General features: G+C 35.8%; 1 protein-coding gene across 2 annotated transcripts in view; it reads left to right on the forward strand.

Annotated features, from left to right (window-relative positions):
• Positions 1-24,547, forward strand: part of LOC123677206 (transcription factor Sp4-like) — a 128,736-nt gene that overhangs the window by 11,764 nt on the left and 92,425 nt on the right. For both annotated transcript variants that reach the window (XM_045613777.1, XM_045613776.1), the window contains exon 2: positions 21,366-21,687. In XM_045613777.1, coding sequence (XP_045469733.1) covers positions 21,366-21,687 — 322 coding nt within the window. The remainder of the gene's footprint in view (positions 1-21,365; positions 21,688-24,547) is intronic.

Genomic DNA, 24,547 nt, shown 5'->3' on the forward strand with positions numbered 1-24,547 from the left:
GGGACCATCTAGAGCAAAAATGACAGGAATAAGACGGTTTTCGAGTATACGGGGTGTTTCGGATTATTTTGACATTTCAAGTCCCATATTTCTGTGGTATCTGTGGACAATTTGACTGTCAGTGTCATGTTAATAATAAATATTCCATTTCGATATATGAAAGTTCTTGAAAAAGCTTGCAGTTTCCAAAATTGTTATTCAATATTTAAATAAATGCCGACAGATAAAATGCAAAGTCTTCGGCGAATCGAAAATTCGATAGATAATTGTCAAAATTTGGAAATGAACATTGATATCATCATCGAATGCATTTTCCTCAGTTCAGGTTCGTTTGAAGGGTTTGTATTGCTTGGAATTAATTGGATGGAATTAATTGGATGAATGTTACTTTATTTCAGGAATTTTTCGTTTATTTTCCACAAACTATAAAACTACATTCCCTTTCGTGAGAATTTGAATTTATTGCGACAAAAGATGGAACTACCAAAGAGAACAGAAGCTTCATTCATCAATTCAGTCTTGGATTGGAGTAAAAGTTGTGCTACTATGGAACAGTATTAAACAGATGGAAAAACTCCTTATAGATAATTCACAATTGGCTTTATTACTTGAAAATAGAGCCAAGTTAGTCAGATAACATTCAAATGTTTCCATGTGTTGTTTGAATATCTAAAATATACACTTTTACGACAGAGGAGTGCAAAAATATAAGTGACCACTCCGTTTTTGAAGAATTTTTGTGCAGTGCTGTTGAATTTATAATGAATAAGTCGAATCTTTCATACTAATAATTTCAACTATATATACCCTGTTATATTATTTGCCGCTCAACTGAAACATGCATTATTAATACTTGGAAATTAGAGACTCTCAAACTTATAACCTGATTTCTCAAAAAGGTTCCACCAAGATAAGATATTATAATTGCTTATGAGGTAACATAGGCCATCGGTATTTGAAAGGCAAGTATATTCATTATGTCTCTTTTCAGTTTGTTTATTCTAGTTATACTGAATATTTCTGAAAATAACATTCACTTTAGATGTGAATTAATTAAATTTGGACTTATGCATCATATCATATATGACTATGAAATTGAGAAAGACATATTCTTCTTAATTCCATTATAAGTCTTTTGAATAGTACTTTGAAGATATTGATTTCAATAACGTATGGAATATATCAGTTGAAATTCTAGTCAAAATGTTACGACAGAAATAAATTTTGAAGGATCATTCAGTATATTTATTAATATACAATAATATATATTTTAACATGGCAGTCACTTTCGAAATTGGTATCAATTTTCCAGCAATTCAATGAAGGTATAAAATACTTTAAAAAGCAACTATTTATTGAAAATTTCCATGCCATGAATGAATGATCACGCACGTTTATTATGGGAAATGGCTTTCCGTGAATTTGGCTGAATTTTTGATATGTTGTAGTTCTTGATGAACTGATCAGAAAAGTCCCTAGCCACAAAGCTCAAAAATGGACAGTTTTCGAGATATGGAGCTTTGAAAATGGATTTTTTGCAATTTTCGGGGTTTTTGCTCATCAATCGGGGAGCTCTCATTTCAGGTTTTGATGGAATTTGGATGTTTGGCGGCCAGAACCCGACTGAGAAATGATCTTCCTTGGTTATATTAGGCACTGCCATCGATAATTTTTTATACACTGCTCCACATTGGCTATGAAATGACATACAAAATCCAAGATCTTCCATACATCTTTTCATGCCACAAGATGACGCCAGAATAATTCACATGATCGAGAAACGACATATTGTGAGATTTTTTTAATAGAGACCATAATAACTGAATCCTCATATATCTGATGTCCAATAATATCAAATATGTTAATCGGAATGTTCATAACCAGGCATCGCGAGCTGTAATGGGGGAAGATGGGAAAAGCATAATCATATATCCTCAGGGATTTCTGGAAATATGAGATCTGAGAATTTGGTTGATATCGGTTATTTTTTATTCATTATTAAAGAATACAATAGACGATTTATATTTCAACAAAATTTTAAGACATGCGTCTGACTGACAATTATGATCATAGAGAAATCTTAATTCCCATTTTAACGTTTCCAAGTATATCTTGACTACTTTCGCAACATGGGGTCGAGCATTGTCATGCAGTAAAATCAATTCATCTTCTCTCTCGTTGTATTGCGACGGTTTGTTTTTCAATGCTCGGTACAAACGCATTAATTGCGTTCGATAACGATCGCCTGTGATTATTTCAGTAATAATACACTACGCCGAGCTGGTCCCACCAAATACTGAGCATGACCTTAGAACCGTGAATATTCGGTTTGGCCGTCGATGTGGAAGCTTGGTCGGGATATCCTCATGATTTTATGCGCTTGGGATTATCGTGATGAACCCATTTTTCGTCTCCAGTCCCAATCCGATGCAGAAACCCCTTTCGTCTTTGTCTTGCAAGCAGCTGTTCACAAGTAAATAAACGCCGTTCAAACACCTCGCGGCTTCAACTCGTACCGCACCCAATTTCCTTGTTTCTGAGTCATTCCTATGACTTTCAGGCGTTTTGAAATGGCTTTTAGTGTCACTCCTATTGATCCTACAATTATTGTTGCGTTTGACATGAGTCTTGATCAATTATTGCCTCCAATTCTGCATCTTCAAAAAACTTCTCTCTTCCACCGCGATGCTGGTCTTCGACATCAAAATCACCATTCTTGAAGCGTTGAAACCACTCTTCTATTTATTTATTTATTTATTCAAACGGAACAAGCCATTTTACAGATGTACCAGAAAATAACTAAACCTAGACACAAACAATATCGTTGGTACGTTCTTCCACCAATATCGTTCTCACTATAGGTATTTGAAAGCATTCGATGAACCTCAGCCGCGGATTTCTTCATATTTTAGTAGAAAATTGAAACCTCCCGCAAATGACGAGAATTTGGCTCGTAAGCTAACATGGTTAATCGTGAATAACTTTATGATGCAGAGACAAATCGACTATCATGTCAATGGCGTTATGTTCACAAATACCTTAACTTATCAGTACCGTATCTAGGGCGTGGCGAAGGTGGCAATCGCCACCGGCGCAAGGTTCGTAGGGGCGCGTAGATGTATGACATCTACGATATATTTATTTCTACTACCACTTACCGTTACAGCCATCTATTGCAAAACGGCGGACGCAAAGTTGTACGCCTTATATAAATATTCATATGAATATCTAAATATAAATATTTTTGAGAGGTAAGGCTTGATATCGGTATAATCTGGGATTTGGTCCCATAGAAATACTCGAAGCCCATAACGTCGAACCCCCTCAAAATTTAAGGCTAGGACCGCCCTTGATTTGTCGTCATGGAAAGTTATTTGCATCAAATATTTTTATGTGAGCAAGGGCCAAACGGTATGTTCTAGGAAAAAAAATCATATAGAATTCCACCCTAGAATCAGCATAGTATACCGAGTGAATCGTCTGAAATCAGCTAACGATACAAGGTTTCCGAAAAAAATCTTTTATTTTCTAGACGGATACCCAGTGAAGGATCTACCGGCATAGTGACGGGGTCCAAGGGGCGGAGCCCCTTCGGCGAGCAGAGCGAGTTATGATATACGAGTACAATGAACATGAATTTGGTGCTTTGAATAGCACACAGTTTCATTCCATAAAACCTTGTAATTATGAAGATACCTACTTAGTGATATCAACCCGGAAGCTCTTAGAGCCATCAATAATTATTATGGATTAAATGACAATTATTTGTTTAAAATTGGTAAAAATAACAGATTAGGCTTCCTTGCCATTATATTCAAAATATTCAAAAAATCCGTGTTGCAACTTGCAATGGATAAAAAAAAGGGGTTTAAAAATTTATTCACAGGAAGTCTTTTTCAAGATCTACTCGAGAATCAAATCTCAATACAATACAGAGAAAACGAATCCCATAATAGATAAGCATTCAAAATTAGCATTGTTACAAATTGCATCTGCAACAGAATCTACTTGCAAGGTTGCCAGCCAGATGTTAACAATTGACAGTTTCACATTTTTCGACGATTGGCGAGTTTTAAGTACGCTGGAAATATTTTTGCAATATTTATACAGCGTTAGAACTATTTAGAGTGGCACTACAGGGATATCGAAAACCATTAGAAATAAAGGTGGCTTAAATTACAAAAAAGTTGCGTTATTTAGGGATGAGTTGCTGTGAACAGGTCCAAAATATCTCCAAAGGTTCCCGAGATATCTCGAAAAAACTAAAACTCGAGATTTTGTTTTTTTTGTCTTTCTCATTTATTTATGGAAATAACTACTTCACTAAATTTGTTTTGTAACCATTATTCAATATAGAGATTCTAATGGTGTCTTCAGATTTATTCTGTTTTCCATTGTTCCAGAGACGCGATAGTCAATTTTTGTTCTTATGGACGCCATATTAGTTCTCCTTATGGAGTGATAAAGAAAAAAATTATTAATTCTAAAATGTATCACACTCTACAAAAATATCGAGTTTAGCTACGCAAATTTTAACTTTTATTTATTTTTATTTTTTTGTTTGAATAGTAGGTTGATCTAAGATTTGTCAAATCACTTGTTACTTTGTTCAGTTGTTATGTGAAATCATCACTTGAGTTTTGTAAAAACCTGAATCATGTTTGAAAGTAACGTCCTATCAATTACGTAATCATGCTGATACCAACACTCTACATATCATACAACTGGCAATGTCTGTAGAAATTGTTCTACATAATTTAAAAAAACTCGAGTGATGGTTTCACATAACAACTGTCAACAAAGTTATTTGGCAATTCTGGCTCCAGCCTACTACTTACTGTGAAGGGATGGATTCCAACTGTAGTTTTCGTTATAGGACTTTATTTTAAGGGAACATTCGTTTATCATACAACAATACAGTATGTGCGCACATGCGCACTTCGCTTCTTTCATCTACGCAGTCACACATTCAAATATAAATGTACATTCAATCATATACTTAACACACCTCCTCACATTTATATTCTTCTGATAATCTTATTCTAAATCAAACAAATTTCTAAAATATTCAAACTTATCTTTACATAAGGCTTTTGTAAACATCAATAACATTATCTTTTATATACTTAATCATGAACATAGTGACTGTGAACAATATGTTTGAAATTTTTTTGTCAAATTTCTATTTTTAGCTATGCTTATTGCACCTGAATTATCTTCATAATATTTCATAGGATTTTCAATTTCAACATCAAATATTTTCAGTAACTCTCCAACAAATATTATTTCGCTTACAGCTTCTGATAAGGCTACATATTCTGCAAAAGTTGAAGCTTTGGTTACAGATTCTTTTTTTTTAGGCTTCCAATACACTATATTTCCAAACAATCTGATTGCATAACCTGTTGTGGATTTTCTATCTAAATGATCACCTGCCCAGTCAGCATCAATATAACAATAAACAATATCATTCCCATTATTACCTGAATTACCTCTATAAGTTTATTTCGAATTTTTCGTCAAGAACAGATATTTTAGGATTCTCAAGGCATACTTGAAGTGTGTATTATCATAATTATTTTGAAATCTACTTAATTAATTAACGCTATAACTTATTTCTGGCCTTATAGATTGGCTTATATACAAAAGAGCTCCAATTAGATTTCGATAATTTAGATTTGTTTCACAAATTCTGGCTCTATCTACTTTAAAGTTTGTTTCCATTGGTGTATTATATAATTGACTGTTTTCTAATTCATATTTTTCAGCTAAACATTTTATATATTTGCTTTGGTTCAGTTTCATTTCGCGCTGGTATGGATTATAGTCAATCATTATACCTAAATACTCTTTTATTTTTCCTAAATCTTTCATACTGAATTTCTGTGACGATAAATTTTTGATTTTATTTATTTCCGTTTGATCCTTACTGCATATCAATAAATCATCTACGAAAATCAATAGATACAGAGTTTGATCTGCTTTCTTGTAAGTATACAAACAAAAGTCAACATTATTTTTCTCAAAACCTAAACTAATCAAGTATTTATCAAAACATTCGTACTATAACCTTGGACTTTCTTTCAAACCGTATAATGCCTTCTTCAATTTACAAACTCTTTCTGTACCATCATCATATCCCTCTGGTTGATGTATGGATACTTCAGATTTTATGTTACCATTCAAAAATGCTGTTTCTACGTCCATTTGTTCTATTAATAACCCATTTTGACAACAATAAGCTAACAGTATTTTCAAAGTTTGTGTTCTTGCTACAGGAGAATAAATATTATCAATTTTATCCGTTTGTAGATTTATAAATATTCTGTGACTTTTTTGTGTAAGCCCATTTAACATCTAAAATCATTTTATTTTCAACCTTTTCTACTAATTCCCGTTTCATTTTTTTCAGACAATTTATTTCCCTATTTATTGCTTTTATCCAAAATTTGCGTTCATCTGATTTAATTGCATCCTGAAATGAATCTGGAATATCAGTTCTACATAAATTTACAATTATATTACCGCTGTATACATAAGAGTCATCGAAATGTTTTGGTGGGCGTTTATTTCTTTGCGATCTCTGTGGACTTGGATTACTACCTTCTTCAAGATTTTCAGTTTCTAATTGTTCATCATCTAATTTATTCATTTCTTCTATTTCATCATTTTCTTTATTACTTTCAGATTCAATATTATTGTCATCTAGTCCAATACACTTCATACCTTCTTCTACTATATCAACGTGCCTAGCAACTATGACCCTATTATTCAGTAATACTCTATATCCGACTTTACTATAACCTATCAAAATTCCAACATCCGCTCTTCTATCTATCCTAACAAAAACTTTACTACCGTATAAACGTAAATTTGATACATCTGGTCTATTTCCAAAAAATATTTCATAAGGAGTTTTTCTTTCTTTTGTATTAGCTAACGTACGATTTTTCAAATAAGTTGCAGTACAAATTATTTTTGGCCAATACATTTTTTTAACCTTTGCTTCATCTAGTAAACACCGTGACATATCCATTATAGTTCTATTTAAACGTTCTGCTGTTCCGTTCAATTCGTGTACATAGGCTGGACAATTATTAATTACAAAACCCTTTTTCTTCAGCAATGTTAAAAATGTTACTATTTAAATATTCTTTTCCGTTATCGCATCTCAAAAACTTTAGTTTTTTTCCTGTCAAATTTTCCGTTTCATTTACAAACTGAACAAGACATTCGAAAACTTCCGTCTTATTTTTCATCGTATGAACTTTAGCCATTTTACTGAAATCGTCTATGAAAGATATAAAATATTTCTCTCCCCTAGAGCCGGTTGTTTTAAAAGTACCACAAACATCCGTATGAACGATTTCCAATAAATCTTTTGCCTTTTCTCTATTGTTTTCAAAAGGAATATTATGCATCTTATTTTCTATACATGTTCTACATATCATAAAGTCTGTCTCTAAGTTTTTCGGAATTCCAACCAATAGCTGCTCTTTAAATAAAGTATTCAAATATTTAAAGATAACATGCCCTAAAAATCTATGCCATTTTTCTTTCTGACTCATGCTTTCGATATTTTTATTTGTAATATTTGCTGATGATTTACCATATTTCAACTTGCTTTTCATCACATACAAGCCATCTTTTCTCAAAGCAATAGCTATAATTTTTTCTTGTTATTAATTATTTTTGTCATTTTGCCTTTAGAAATAATTGTATGGTTGCCACTCAAACTAATTAAATTTGATTTCATATCTTTTACCAAAAATACATTATTAATTTCTACTAAACTATTTTTACCAACAACTCTATAATAACTTATTACTTTTCCAATTTTAGTTGCTTCCAAACATCTACTATCTCCTAAATATACATTAACTGGTTCTTTGAGAGTAACACAAGTATCAAAATATTCTTCATCATTTACTATGTGGTCTGTACAACCACTATCTAAAAGCCATTCATTTTCATTGGAATCAGAACTTAACTTACTATTATATACTACATGATCTACCTTCTTTAGCCATGCACTTGCTTCTTCCTTGTTACCTTCATGTTTCGCATAAGAACAATGACCCTGTTGTCCTCGAAAATTATTGCCTCGGCTTCCATACTGATTGCCTCTTCAATTTCCTGTTTGTCCTCTTGATTGTCTTCCATTCTTGTTTTGACTTCCTCCATTTTTGCAGTCCCTTTGAAAATGTCCATTCTCTCCACATCCATAACATTTCCATTCTTGTTTGTTTTTCTCCACCATAAATGCATTGGTTTTTTTTTCCAGGATATTCTTGCTTCATATTCTTCATTTCAACCATTTTGCTTTTGACATACTCCACTGTCTGATCCTCCTCCTTCAGTGTATCGATCAAATCTCCGATATAACTACATATAAGATGTATAAGATTCCGGTAGAGAATTGAGCATATAGTTTAATTTTTCCTTTTCTGTGATCTTTGCACCAGCATTCTTCAATTCATTCACATATTTTTCAAATTCACTAAAAAATGTCGCTGAATTTGTGGAATCTCTGAGTCTTTGTTTTTCTAATTTATTTCTAAAGATAATCTGAAGTGCTGTAGATTCTTTTAGATATAGGCTATCGAATTTTTTCATAATTTCAAAAGCTGTCGTATTTTCACTAATAAGTTCCAATTGGATACAGCACTGTAAATTTAATTTATGGCCTTCAAATCATTGTTGTCCCAATCGGTTTCATCACTTTCCATTTTCGGCCTTTGTATAACATCATCGCATTTTTTCATCTTCAGAAACATCGTGATACGTCTTTTCCACATACTATAGTCTTCTCCATCAAATATTGGAATCATAATTTCCTTGGTGGCGGCCATTCTTCAATCAGAATATTATCGAATTTTCCTTCGTAAACGAGTTTATTTCTTGATTGTATTTAATTATTTTTAATTTTCCAACCACAGGCACTGCTACCATGTGAAGGGGTGGATTCCAACAATAGTTCTCGTTATAGGACTTTATTTTAAGGGAACATTCGTTTATCATACAACAATACAGTATTCTTTACAGACCATAGACCTAATTCTAAGTTGGCGTAGGAATACGCGCACATGCGCACTTCGCGTCTTTCATCTGCGCAGTCACACATTCAAATATAAATGTACATTCAATCATATACTTAACACTTACACTTTACAGAAACTTCCTTTGTTTGAGTAAGTACTCAAACAAAAAAATAAAAAGGAAGGCTGGAGCCACATAACAACTGAACAAAGTTACAAGTTATTCTGGCACCAGCCTAGATCAGATTTCCATCTGGAAATCCTCAATTATCTAATTGAGGCGTTCCATACGTTAAACTCACTCTGTGTGCAAAGTGAGTGTTATTATTTTCTTACTTTTTACCCGATATTTTTTTTTGCATTCTACAGAGTTCATTTCTGCTAGGGCGGTAACTTGGGATTCTGCCTAGAACTGCAGTTAGGCTAGCGACGGCTCTGTGCGAAGTTTCAAAGCTATTTTTTTCTTCAATTCTGGATTTTTATCACCACACACAAATTTCATCCAAAATTTATCACCATGAACTTTATATATTATATATATGTATATATGAATATTTATATTTTAAAACCGAGTTTAAAACGGTGTTCTCATGGAAGTCGATCATTTCTATCTGTAGTGCAGTTTTATTACCCCCGAAAATATTTGCTCCATTTACCATCGGGCTTAAATGAACTTTCCATTTCATTAGCGACAAAACCAAATGCGCAAAAACAGCAAAACTATGATTTCTGGTATTCACTCTGATTCTTATAAAAAGAAATGAGAAAATAGCATATTCACAGAAGTACATGTAAAATGCTTCAGAAAAACTACCGTTCAATTGATGTTGAGAGTGAGCAAAATTGGTACCAGATGGTGTTTTATGGTCCGGTATGCCGGTCCCGACGGCGGCCCTACATCGTAATTATTATTATTATTATAAATTTCACAAGAGTTGAGGCGAAGCCTATAAACTCACAAAAAAAAATGCAAAAATTTGAGCATAAACAAATTACACAGATGTAATGTATCCAATTATCCTTGTTACCTTGTCGTGAGAGAAATTGCAGGTACACAAGAAAACGCTAAAAAAAAAGAAGTCTTAAACGTCAAGAGATGTAATAAATCATAACAGGTACTTTGCAAATTGGCCGCCTGGCATTTCCTTATCATTTGAAGATAAATAGTTAGTACGTTTCAACGGTGTGAAGTTATCCACATCCACAAGAACACTCCGAGCCAAAAGTAGGATCCAAGCAAGAAATGGTAACCGGTGTTAAGTTATACACAAATCCACATCCACAAGTAGACTCCGAGCCAAAAGTAGAGTCCAAGCAAAAAATGGTATATTTTTGATTTTCAATATGGAAATGGATAGTAATTTATTATTTGACTCTTGCAATACAGACTTTTCATAATTTTTGCTATTATTCAACAATTTTTAGCCATTCAGAGGGTTGTTAATGTTGTTAAAGGGGCCGATTCTAGTTAAAATTTCATAACTTTTTTGTTTGGAATAGAACCGTGTTCTGCTTCTAGTATGTGATAAACAGAGGAAAACTGAATCAAATGACATACCCCACATAGCTTGTCAGGTCTCGGGGGAGGCGGAAATTTCGATTTTGGGGGTATTTTCTAGATAAAAATTCATAACTTTTTTGTTTGAAATAGTACCGTGTTCTGCTTTTAGTATGTGGTAAACAGAGGAAAACTGAATCAAATGACATACTCCATATAGTTTGTCAGGCCTCGGGGAGGGGGGAAATTTCGATTTAGGGGTATTTTCTAGATAAAAATTAATGACTTTTTTGTTTGAAATAGTACCGTGTTCTTCTTTTAGTATGTGGTAAACAGAAGAAAACTGAATCAAATGACATACTCCATATAGTTAGTCAGGCCTCGGGAAGGGGGCCTCCCCGAAGCCCCCGGAAAATAGGGTTTTTCTGGACGAATAGACAAAATTCGCTTACGCTCGTCCTGGAAGTCTGTGAGTCCGAAAATAGTTATTTATAATACAAGTGCAGAAGGCATTGATATTCTTCCACAATTTCAAAATTCAAAAACGAGCCACGAAGTGGCGAGTTTTGGAATGAACGAGTGGTAGAATGAGCCTTCTGTACGAGTATTATACATTATTTTCTCTAATTCATTGCATTTTTATTGAAATTAATGAAATATTTCCATGAATCATTTATTGATTTTTGCATTGAAAAATGTTGGTTGGCAGAACTGATTTCTTTAAGGCAAATTGATGAATTGACAGATAAAGCCGTGGCGGAAAGTTCGGAGTACCAACATATAATAATGAAATATAACCATGAAAACTGTGCGTTTCTGATATATTCTCGCACGATTTTGTTCTACAAGATGTGGAAGAATGAACGGAATAACCACAGAATTAGAGAAAACCATTTTCGGGCGTGTTCCGTACAATATTTTTTCGGCAACCATGTAAAATAACACTATCGCTGCTGCTATTTTATTACGATTGCGATCAAAAAACATGCAAATTTTTGACAACTAATTTCATATGAACTGTCAGCCGTTATCTCGGTTGTTATGGATTCTATGATTCTTTTCCGGCCTAGTCCGGGAAGTACGTTGCCGAAAAAAATAATTTAATATACGGGTAGTAAATTCATATTCTCTTATATTGCAGAAATGAATGATAACAGATTTAAGGATTTTTTTCGATGAGGTCAAAATAAATCGAACTATTTCGTTCAACATTCAAAAATATCTCTGGTGAAAAGACTTGATTTCCTTTCGAAGCACATTGTTTGACATAAGGAACAAGGAATGTCTTTCAAAAGATGACATTTGTCATAAAATTTTCATCCAAGAACTGTGCTATAACCATAGACTATTTAAACGGAGAATAGATGAGACACTAGTAGAACAAGCTTCAACGCCATCTGTTTTTGTAGAACATTACTAATTCGTGAAAAAAGCTCAATTGAAAAAGGAATCTGTATCGTAAAGCTGCCTCAAAAAGAATTCTGTAGTGCACCTTTTGAATAGGTAGGTACACCCATATACAAGAGGCAAAAAGTTTTTTGAAATTCAAATTCCAAAAGGAAATCAGAAATGGATTCGTGCAAGTTATCGATGAGTGAGGAAATTTATTTTCATGAAAATAATACTTGCAACGAACTTTCATCTGATTTTCTTTTGGAATCGAGAAATGAGGATCAATAATCAAATTCTGGATAGAATAAAAATTTATTAACTGAAATATCACCAATTGAAAATACAGATTTATTTCATGAATAACCTTTTTTCAGCTTTCCATTGCTTTCCAAACAATCACTATGAAAATGGCACTGGCATATTCTAACATACTTAATTTAATATTTCTCCAATTCCATAAGTTTCCTATTGCATCTCGATTTTCACATCCAATAACACAGCACGTCTTCACTCTTGCAGGCATATCGAAATTTATTATATTTCAAAAAGAACGTGTCAAACAACTCCTTGTGTCAGTTGACATTTCAAAGGTTTTTTGATAATAATGATTATACATTATACTTACGATTTTCATACATCTCCCCACACAAGCTGCATATAAACCTGGAGACTTTCCTCCCAATAGACCGTAACGTGTATGGGAGCCACTATTCACGAGTGATCTCCATGAATGCAACGACATCTAACTATCAAATTGAAAATAATTTTTTCGTGTATTAGTGTCCTCCTCCGATAGATGGCGCGGAATATACGAGTGGCTCATCTATTTTTTTAGTTTGTCTATGGCTATAACTATTAGAAATAACCACATCATCCTTACAAAAAATGAAGCCACTACAGAAGATACGAATAATGCTATTTTCAATTTTTTTGCGATACTCTTTAAAATTTAAAGTTATTCAAAGTCATTGGCGTACTCTTCAACAAAATTAATCACTTAAACCCCACAGTTGTAGAGGTATCTGTCTATTTTATATGTTGAAGAGAAGGTTTTTTCCAAATGATATTAGCCTGATTGTGGTCATACTCCCTCAAAAGAGATTGAAATTGCTTGAAATATTTGTTTGAATTTTTTTATAGATATCCACGAGGGAAAAAACCTGTAAAATCGCATTCATTCCCTCCCCGAGTGTTGACAAACTATATGAACTATGTCATTTTATTCAGTTCTCATCCGTTTACCATATACTAGAAGCAGAAATCGGTACTTCTTCATTCAAAAAAGTTATGGATTTTTATCGCGAAAATACCCCCAAAAACGCAATTTTCCCACTCCCCGAGGCCTGATAAACTATGAGGGGTATGTCATTTGATTCATTTTTTTTCTGTTTACCACATACTAGAAGCAGAAATCGGTACTTCTTCGTTCAAAAAATTTATGGATTTTTATCGCGAAAATACCTCCAAACCCGTAGTTTTCCCCCTTTCCGAGGCCTGACAAACTATATGGAGTATGTCATTTGATTCAAGTTTTCCTCTGTTCACCACAAACTGACAGCAGAACACGATACTATTTCAAACAAAAAAGTTATGAATTTTTATCTAGCAAATACCCCCAAAATCGTAATTTCCCCCCTCCCCGAGGCCTGACAAACTATGTGGGGTATGTCATTTGATTCAGTTTTCCTTTGTTCACCACATACTGAAGGCAGAACACGGTACTATCCCAAACAAAAAAGTTATGAATTTCAATCTAGAAAATACCCCCAAAATCGAAATTTTTCCCCTCCCCGAGGCCTGACAAACAGACAAACTATGTGGGGTATGACGTTTGATTCAGTTTTCCTCTGTTTACGACATACTAAAAGCAGAACACGGTATTATTTCAAACAAAAAAGTTATGAATTTTTATCCCCCAAAATCGTAATTTCCCCCCTCCCCGAGGCCTGACAAACTATGTGGGGTATGTCATTTGATTCAGTTTTCCTTTGTTCACCACATACTGAAGGCAGAACACGGTACTATCCCAAACAAAAAAGTTATGAATTTCAATCTAGAAAATACCCCCAAAATCGAAATTTTTCCCCTCCCCGAGGCCTGACAAACAGACAAACTATGTGGGGTATGACGTTTGATTCAGTTTTCCTCTGTTTACGACATACTAAAAGCAGAACACGGTATTATTTCAAACAAAAAAGTTATGAATTTTTATCCCCCAAAATCGTAATTTCCTCCCTCCCCGAGGCCTGACAAACTATGTGGGGTATGTCATTTGATTCAGTTTTCCTCTGTTTACCACATACTGAAAGCAGAACACGGTACTATCTCAAACAAAAAAGTTATGAATTTTTATCTAGAAACTACCCCCAAAATCGTAATTTCGCCCCTCTCCGAGGCCTGACAAACTATGTGGGGTATGTCATTTGATTCAGTTTTCCCCTGTTTACCATATACTGAAAGCAGATCACGGTACTTTTCCATTAAAAAAGTTATGGATTTTCATCTACAGGGTGGGCAAATAAGCGAGGTAAGCGGCTATATCTCAGGATCCACTCATCGTAGAGACTTGCGGTAAAAAAATTTTCCACTAAAGTGTACAAGAGAACACACTGGAAATTGTTTTGAAGTTCATACCTCTACCGCTAGGGGGCGTAATAGCTACCATTGAGTAGAAAAATGAATTTTACTCGAAAATATTTCATATGAAGTTGAAGAAAAAATATCATCACTGTAATCCTTAGAAAATTCTCTATCTTTTTGAATTGTCACTTTCGATTTTACGACATCAAATAAGGGTAGGTGAAAGGGAGAAATCTGACTGATTGAAACGCCTGTAACTTCAGTTTGGCTCAACAGTTTTGAGCAAATTAGATCTCGTCTGAAAGATAATATCTTGTTGATTGAGGACAAAATATAGCCATGATAAATTTGTTTCTGCTGCTTTCGATAGGGTCGATAAGTCAGAAGTTCATTGTTTTGTTCATTTTACTCCGAAATTTCAAATGTAATGATATAATTTTCCTAACAGAAGCAGAAGTTCCATCAAATTTGCATGAAAACAAATGGAGGTCGCAAAGCGATAATTTCATGCGTTCTGAAGTTATGGCCGAAAGAAGATATTCTTCAGCTGATGCACTGCGAAAAATCAAATTGTGTTTTAAGTTCTGACAGAAACAGAAATCCCATCAAATTTGTATAAAAAAACCAGAAGGTTGCAAAGCGATAGCTTCAGGGGTTCTGGAGTTATGGACGAAAAAAGATATTCTTCAACTGATGCACTGAAAAACTAAATTGTGTCTTCTTTCGGCCATAACTTCAGAACGCCTGAAGCTATCGCTTTGCGACCTTTTGGTTTTTTCATACAAATTTGGTGGGATTTCTGTTTCTGTTAGAATTTGAAGACTCAATTTGGTTTTTCGCAGTGCATCAGTTGAAGAATATCTCCTTTCGGCCATAACTTCAGAACGCCTGAAATTATCGCTTTTCGACCTTCAGGTTTTTTCATGCAAATTTGATGGAACTTCTGTTTCTATTGAGAAAATATTATCATTACATTTGAAATTTCGGAGTAAAATGAACAAAACAATGAACTTTTGACCTAGCGCCCCCTATCGAAAGCAGCAAAAACAAATTTATCATTACTATATTTTGTCTTCAATCAATGAGATATTATCTTTCAGACGAGATCTAATCTGCTCAAAAATGTTGAGCCAAACTGAAGTTACAGGCGTTTCAATCAGTCAGATTTCTCCCTTTCACCTACCCTTATTTGATGTAGTAAAATTGAAAGTGACTATCCAAAAAGATAGAGAATTTTGTAAGGATTACAGTGATGATATTTTTCCTTCAACTCCATATGAAACATTTTCGAGTAAATTCATTTTTCTACTCGACGGTTGCTATTACTCCCCCTAGCGGTAGAGGTATGAACTTCAAAATAATTTCCAGTGTGTTCTTTTTTGTACACTTTAATGTTGAAATTTTTTACCGCAAGTCTCTACGATGAGTGGTTCCTGAGATATAACCGCTTACCTCGCTTATTTGCCCACCCTGTACAAAATACCCCCAAAATCGCATTTACCCCTCCCGAGACCTGACAAACTATATGGAGTATGTCATTTGATTCAGTTTTTCTCTGTTCACACATACTAAAAGCAGAAAACGGTACTCCTTCATTCAAAAAAGTTACGAACATTCAAAAAAGTTACGAATTTTTATATAGAAACGGCCCCTATAACAACATTAACAACCCTCTGAATGGCTAAAAAATTATGAATAATAAAAAAAAAATATGAAAAGTCTGTATTGATTGAGTCAAATAATAGATTACTATCCATTTCCATATTGAAAATCATAAATGTACCATTTTTTGCTTGGACCCTACTTTTGGCTCGGAGTGTAGGTACTTGTGGATGTGGATAACTTCACACCGGCCAAGCTTGACCTTGAACTTTGTCGCCCTAGGCGACCGCTCACCTTCCTTCCCCCTAGCGACGGCCTTGCACTAACCGGTGTGAAAGCAGCAAACCGAGATAGCAAACTTTGACCTTGAAATCCTCGTACGAGACTCAATGATTGGGCGGATTTCGATGCAAAAATACTTATTATTAAATGTGCCAAATTTGCGGTTTCTCGAAAACTATATATAGGATCGAATTCAAATTTGGAGGTGTCCTCCAGGAGCCATAGCGCCTAACAACTGCATATACGGCATTTACGTAAACCTCAAGGGGGCCCATGGGGGGCATCAAATGTGTCAAATTTGAGGTTTCTCGAAAACTATACATAGGATCGAATTCAAATTTGGAGGTGTCCTCCAGGACCCATAGCGCCTGACAACTGCATATACGGCATTTACTTACACCTCAAGGGGGCCCATGGGGGGCATCAAATGAGATAAAAAAATTCGGTTTCTCGAAAACTATACATAGGATCGAATTCAAATTTGGAGGTGTCATCCAGGACCCATAGCGCCTGACAACTGCATATACGGCATTTACTTACACCTTAAGGGGGGCCATGGGGGGCATCAAATGTGTCAAATTTGAGGTTTCTCGAAAACTATACATAGGATCGAATTCAAATTTGGAGGTGTCCTCCAGGACCCATAGCGCCTGACAACTGCATATACGGCATTTACTTACACCTCAAGGGGGCCCATGGGGGGCATCAAATGAGATAAAAAAATTCGGTTTCTCGAAAACTATACATAGGATCGAATTCAAATTTGGAGGTGTCATCCAGGACCCATAGCGCCTGACAACTGCATATACGGCATTTACTTACACCTTAAGGGGGGCCATGGGGGGCATCAAATGTGTCAAATTTGAGGTTTCTCGAAAACTATACATAGGATCGAATTCAAATTTGTAGGTGTTCTCCAGGAACCATAGCGCCTGACAACTGCATATATGGCATTTACTTACACATTAAGGGGGTCCTTGGGGGGCATCAAATGAGATAAAAAAATTCGGTTTCTCGAAAACTATACATAGGATCGAATTCAAATTTGGAGGTGTCATCCAGGACCCATAGCGCCTAATAACTGCATATACGGCATTTACTTACACCTTAAGGGGGGCCATGGGGGGCATCAAATGTGTCAAATTTGAGGTTTCTCGAAAACTATACATAGGATCGAATTCAAATTTGGAGGTGTTCTCCAGGAACCATAGCGCCTGACAACTGCATATATGGCATTTACTTACACCTTAAGGGGGTCCTTGGGGGGCATCAAATGAGATAAAAAAATTCGGTTTCTCGAAAACTATACATAGGATCGAATTCAAATTTGGAGGTGTCATCCAGGACCCATAGCGCCTAAGAACTGAATAAACGGCATTTACTTACATCTCAAGGGGGCCCATGGGGGGCATCAAATGTGTCAAATTTGAGGTTTCTCGAAAACTATACATAGGATCGAATTCAAATTTGGAGGTGTTCTCCAGGAACCATAGCGCCTGACAACTGCATATATGGCATTTACTTACACCTCAAGGGGGCCCATGGGGGGCATCAAATGTGTCAAATTTGAGGTTTCTCGAAAACTATACATAGGATCGAATTCAAATTTGGAGGGTCATCCAGGATCCATAGCGCCTAAGAACTACATAAACGGCATTCACTTACACCCCAAGGGGTCCAAGGGGGGGCATCAAATGTGTCAAATTTGAGGTTTCTCGAAAACTATACATAGGATCGAATTCAAATTTGGAGGTGTCATCCAGGACCCATAGCGCCTAATAACTGCATATACGGCATTTACTTACACCTTAAGGGGGGCCATGGGGGGCATCAAATGTGTCAAATTTGAGGTTTCTCGAAAACTATACATAGGATCGAATTCAAATTTGGAGGTGTCCTCCAGGACCCATAGCGCCTGACAACTGCATATACAAATCATGATGAAAGACACATACTGAAAACCACATTGAAATAAATAATTTTTCAAAATATAAAATTGCGTGAAAATTCAAAAAAGTTGAAGGGGATGGCACAGGGTGCAACAAATATCCTTCATAAATGCATCAACATTTGCCAAAACTAAAACAAAAATTGAACTGTTTCAGGATTTTCTTTCAAAATATTCTTCTTTTGAGAATATGAATTTGTTTCATAATTTTGACGCGCAGCGTATATTCACTATCAACAGTCATTTTCTCTTCGATAGCCAATTTTTTGTTTAGTAGCTATTGCTGCTTTCTTGACGGAATACATCATACGGGAAGATACTGATCCTGACAAAGACTACATCGCATTGATACCTTGTGGACACAGTAGGTACCGAAAAATGTGATGTAGGTACACCTATTATAAAATATTTATATGTTGCATATTATGTTTCGGTTGTCCGCTCAAGGGAGAATTTCGTAACCGAGTAGGTATACGAAAAATAGGTGTACGCGTCCGCCCAAGGGAGTGTCCGCTCAAGAGAGGGTACCATCTGAAGGATTTGCATTACCGAATTCAGGACTATGAAAATGTGTCCGTTCAACAGAGGTGTCCGTTAGTAGAGGTTTCACTTTATTGCCAACAGGCCGAATCCAACAAAATTTCGCTAAAGGTTGCGCGTTTCTGTTCTCGAAATGACTGCCAAGTTTCAATTCCATATCTCTCGTAGTTCCTGAAATAATATCAGGAAATAATATGGGCCCCCTTGGGGTGTAAGTAAATGCCGTATATGCAGTTATTAGGCGCTATGGGTCCTGGATGACACCTCCAAATTTGAATTTGATCCTATGTATAGTTTTCGAGAAACCTCAAATTTGACACATTTGATGCCCCCCATAGGCCCCCTTGGGGTGTAAGTGAATGCCGTTTATGTAGTTCTTAGGCGCTATGGATCCTGGATGACACCTCCAAATTTGAATTCGATCCTATGTATAGTTTTCGAGAAACCTCAAATTTGACACATTTGATGCCCCCCATGGGCCCCCTTGGGGTGTAAGTGAATGCCGTTTATGTAGTTCTTAGGCGCTATGGATCCTGGATGACACCTCCAAATTTGAATTCGATCCTATGTATAGTTTTCGAGAAACCTCAAATTTGACACATTTGATGCCCCCCATGGGCCCCCTTGGGGTGTAAGTGAATGCCGTTTATGTAGTTCTTAGGCGCTATGGATCCTGGATGACACCTCCAAATTTGAATTCGATCCCATGTATATTTTTCGAGAAACCTCAAATTTGACACATTTGATGCCCCCCCTTGGACCCCTTGGGGTGTAAGTGAATGCCGTTTATGTAGTTCTTAGGCGCTATGGATCCTGGATGACCCTCCAAATTTGAATTCGATCCTATGTATAGTTTTCGAGAAACCTCAAATTTGACACATTTGATGCCCCCCATGGGCCCCCTTGAGGTGTAAGTAAATGCCGTTTATTCAGTTCTTAGGCGCTATGGGTCCTGGATGACACCTCCAAATTTGAATTCGATCCTATGTATAGTTTTCGAGAAACCGAATTTTTTTATCTCATTTGATGCCCCCCATGGGCCCCCTTGAGGTGTAAGTAATTGCCGTATATGCAGTTGTCAGGCGCTATGGGTCCTGGAGGACACCTCCAAATTTGAATTCGATCCTATGTATAGTTTTCGAGAAACCTCAAATTTGACACATTTGATGCCCCCCATGGGCCCCCTTGAGGTGTAAGTAAATGCCATATATGCAGTTGTCAGGCGCTATGGTTCCTGGAGAACACCTCCAAATTTGAATTCGATCCTATGTATAGTTTTCGAGAAACCTCAAATTTGACACATTTGATGCCCCCCATGGCCCCCCTTAAGGTGTAAGTAAATGCCGTATATGCAGTTGTCAGGCGCTATGGGTCCTGGATGACACCTCCAAATTTGAATTTGATCCTATGTATAGTTTTCGAGAAACCTCAAATTTGACACATTTGATGCCCCCCATGGGCCCCCTTGGGGTGTAAGTGAATGCCGTTTATGTAGTTCTTAGGCGCTATGGATCCTGGATGACACCTCCAAATTTGAATTCGATCCTATGTATAGTTTTCGAGAAACCTCAAATTTGACACATTTGATGCCCCCCATGGGCCCCCTTGGGGTGTAAGTGAATGCCGTTTATGTAGTTCTTAGGCGCTATGGATCCTGGATGACACCTCCAAATTTGAATTCGATCCTATGTATAGTTTTCGAGAAACCTCAAATTTGACACATTTGATGCCCCCCATGGGCCCCCTTGGGGTGTAAGTGAATGCCGTTTATGTAGTTCTTAGGCGCTATGGATCCTGGATGACACCTCCAAATTTGAATTCGATCCAATGTATAGTTTTCGAGAAACCTCAAATTTGACACATTTGATGCCCCCCATGGGCCCCCTTGAGGTGTAAGTAAATGCCGTTTATTCAGTTCTTAGGCGCTATGGGTCCTGGATGACACCTCCAAATTTGAATTCGATCCTATGTATAGTTTTCGAGAAACCGAATTTTTTTATCTCATTTGATGCCCCCCATGGGCCCCCTTGAGGTGTAAGTAAATGCCGTATATGCAGTTGTCAGGCGCTATGGGTCCTGGAGGACACCTCCAAATTTGAATTCGATCCTATGTATAGTTTTCGAGAAACCTCAAATTTGACACATTTGATGCCCCCCATGGGCCCCCTTGAGGTGTAAGTAAATGCCGTATATGCAGTTGTCAGGCGCTATGGCTCCTGGAGGACACCTCCAAATTTGAATTCGATCCTATATATAGTTTTCGAGAAACCGCAAATTTGGCACATTTAATAATAAGTATTTTTGCATCGAAATCCGCCCAATCATTGAGTCTCGTACGAGGATTTCAAGGTCAAAGTTTGCTATCTCGGTTTGCTGCTTTCACACCGGTCTTGCACTAAGTAAATGTTTTTCTGGAATTTTAATGTTCTTATACTCGAATTAAGGAATAACATTTTATACGAAGTTTCATACGTTATCATTTCAGGAGACACAACCAACACCTTCACCGCTTGCTCTTTTAGCTGCGACTTGCAGCAGAATAGGCCCAACTTCCAAAGAAGTCCATCCCTCTGTTATAATGACCAGTACACCGACTCCTGTCAAAAGCGTGTCCGTAGGCAGCCCCCAAGTTGTCAGTGTGCCGGTAAGCATCCCCCAGCAGTTCTCGCAGCATCTTCTGCAGCAGCAAGGAGCTCAGATTGTGACGGCAGGAGGCCAGAACATCGCCTACAATGTCATGCCACAAATGCAAACTGTTACAGTAGACGGACAAGAAGCCCTATTTATCCCTACAATGTCTCTAGCAGGTTAGCTAAATCATCAGGTACAAGTGAATATAGCCCTACATTTCAATGTAATGTAAATTAGGCTTCCACATGGCAGTCTTCTTGCCTCAAAAAAAGAGCATAGTTTAGAAGACTATTTTTTATTTTCATTAAGTATATACAAAACGACAGCTATAGTCTAAGAGCGACAGACCATACATATTTTAGGAAAGCCTAAATTTTCCTCAGTGAGTCTGTTGTACCTACCGACCATGATATGCGGGCTAGCAGAGCGCGGTTGCGGTGGCCTGAGCTACCATCATGAGCCACAAGCGTGAAAATGTTATGAACTAAAACTATTCAAAAACGGCAGACGATTATCGCGGTGGTGAAGTGGTGGCAGAAATATTCAAAATAAAAAAAAAATTCTTTTCAAAAGTATTTTAGGATACTTGAAATTCATATTTATAATTCTTCGAAGTTTCAGAAATTCAAACTTCTGAAGACCGACCGGTTCCATTGACCTGGCAGACAGAAAAATCTTTCTCCTCCTCGAGTATGAAAATTCAGGTTGGTCCAGTTTCCAATTCAATAACTTTGGCTTCGGAAAGAATAACTCTTTTCTTGAAAAAAAAGTTCCTATGAACATATATCCTAACAAGCTTCGTTTTAGAGATATAGAGTGTTAAAGTTTAAAAAAAATGAAAAATCTGACATTTGTCAGACACTCGGACAATAAAGAATTTTTGGGAATATTTTTTATTGTTTGAGCATCTAACAAATGCTCTTTCTGAAATATTCAATTGAATGCCATTTGAAAGCGTTATTATACACTACGGCAATTTTTGTAATTTCATTGATCATTCAGTACGAGAATTACAGGAGGGCTTCAGAGACGGAGGATGTTGTTTTCAGGATACTGCACCAGAACATTAGAAGCATCCATAAAAATTTTGATGAATTGTTGATACTCCTCAGGAAACTTACTACCCCCTCTGATTTCTTAATTTTGTCGGACACTTTCACAGTATTTGACGAGGCAGCTTTGGTATTTGGTATAATATGGTTTATAACTAGGGCGAGATTAATAAAAACGATGGAGTGGTTATTTATTTGAAGAAATGTTACACATTCAGATTCAAATTCATTTATTTTTCATTAGTTACAATCAATAAAAGAAACAACAACAACAATACAATCGTTTGAGCAGAATGAATATTCAAATAAAGATGCACCTAGGCAAAAGCCGGTATGTGCAAAAAAAAAAGGAAAAAAAAAATTACTTCAAACTACACCAGAACATCCACAGCGCACACCAGACCCTTCAGTTATGTAAGGAGAACAGCACTTTGAAGTAACCTCTTAAAAACATCAGAATTTTGAAATAATATATAATGTCTCAATCGATTAGCAGTCATTCGTGTAACCTGCCCCCTAAGATCAACTGGCAGAAGATTATAATATATAATCTGGGAGCAATGGAACTCAAAAATCTAAAATTAATGTCCCTGCGATAAAATGGAACCCTTACATTTCCACGCAAACCCTGTCTCGTCCCATATCCATGTTCAATTGGTGTCCTCATTTCTTTATGTTTCAAAATGAACTGATAGCATTTATAGAAATAAATCATTCTAATATTTAGTGATGTAGAGCCATGTATTAATAATGTTCAGTATATTAAGGTCATATAACAAGTGGGTGGGATGAAGTTTGATCTTGTGATAAATTATTATTTTTAGTAAATAGTTTTGTATGACACTTAAAGGACTTAATGCATTTCCCTACAACCTCCCCATATTTCAATTCCATATCCCAAAAGTGACTCAGCGAATGCCTTGTAGAGTAATATCAAAGTCTTTCTTTCTCCGAATATTTCCGAATATTATAAAATTTCGGTATTAACCGCCTCAATTGAATGCATAAATGAGAAATATGTTCATTCCACCTAAGTTTATTATCGCTCAAAATTCCGATATATCTGACATACTGGGACTCTTTGATATCGAGATCTCCCGAAACTTTGAGACTTTTATAGGTGGGTCGATTTGCGTTTGTTATTGAAAAGGCAACATATTTTGTTTTTCCTATATTCATCATAAGTTTCCAGGACGATATTGTATATATTGGACCAGCTGAGAATATGATCACTCTTCCACAAGGTAGGAAATTACTTATCACCGGTGTGTATAGGCCTCCTTCAACAGATGTTTGGGATTTCGTCGTGTCACTCGAAACATACCTGAAGCAGAAACGGACGGCAGTGGTTGAAAATCATGTTATAGTAGGCGATATTAATTTTAATATTTTGAATGAATCACATGACGTGGTGTCATGAATATGATAAGTGAATATGATTACATATATGAATAAAGAATAATGAATATGATTACATATATGAATAAAGAATAATAAAGAAACACGAAAAGAATAATATAATATATAATAATATACTTTATTTCCATCAACACTTTTCATAACAATAATCATACAAAAATACACTATATATAAACAGTTGTTGGAAATTGGTGAGAACATCGAAGAGTTTTGAAACAAAACTCCCACCGATTTTCAATTCCGACCAAATAAAAAAAAAACAGTAAAATAACTAGTTCACAATACCAACTTGGGAAAAATATATCCAAACGAAAATAATCTCTGTAATGATAATTCATTATAAACATTTTATGGGGAGGTGCATAAAATGAAAACTCAAAAATACTGATCCGCCATCCTGAATGAATTAACTCAACAGTCCAGTACAACCCTGACAATAAAATATATCGGGTGTCCCAAGGTGAGTGGCCTATTAGATTATTATGGAAACTATTTATGGTAAAAATTTCAAATTTTGTGGATAGATATTTGGCCATGTTAGGTACATTTTTAAAATAATTTCACA

The sequence above is a fragment of the Harmonia axyridis genome, chromosome 3 (assembly GCF_914767665.1).
Source record: "Harmonia axyridis chromosome 3, icHarAxyr1.1, whole genome shotgun sequence".
NCBI classification, from domain to species: Eukaryota; Metazoa; Arthropoda; class Insecta; order Coleoptera; family Coccinellidae; genus Harmonia; species Harmonia axyridis.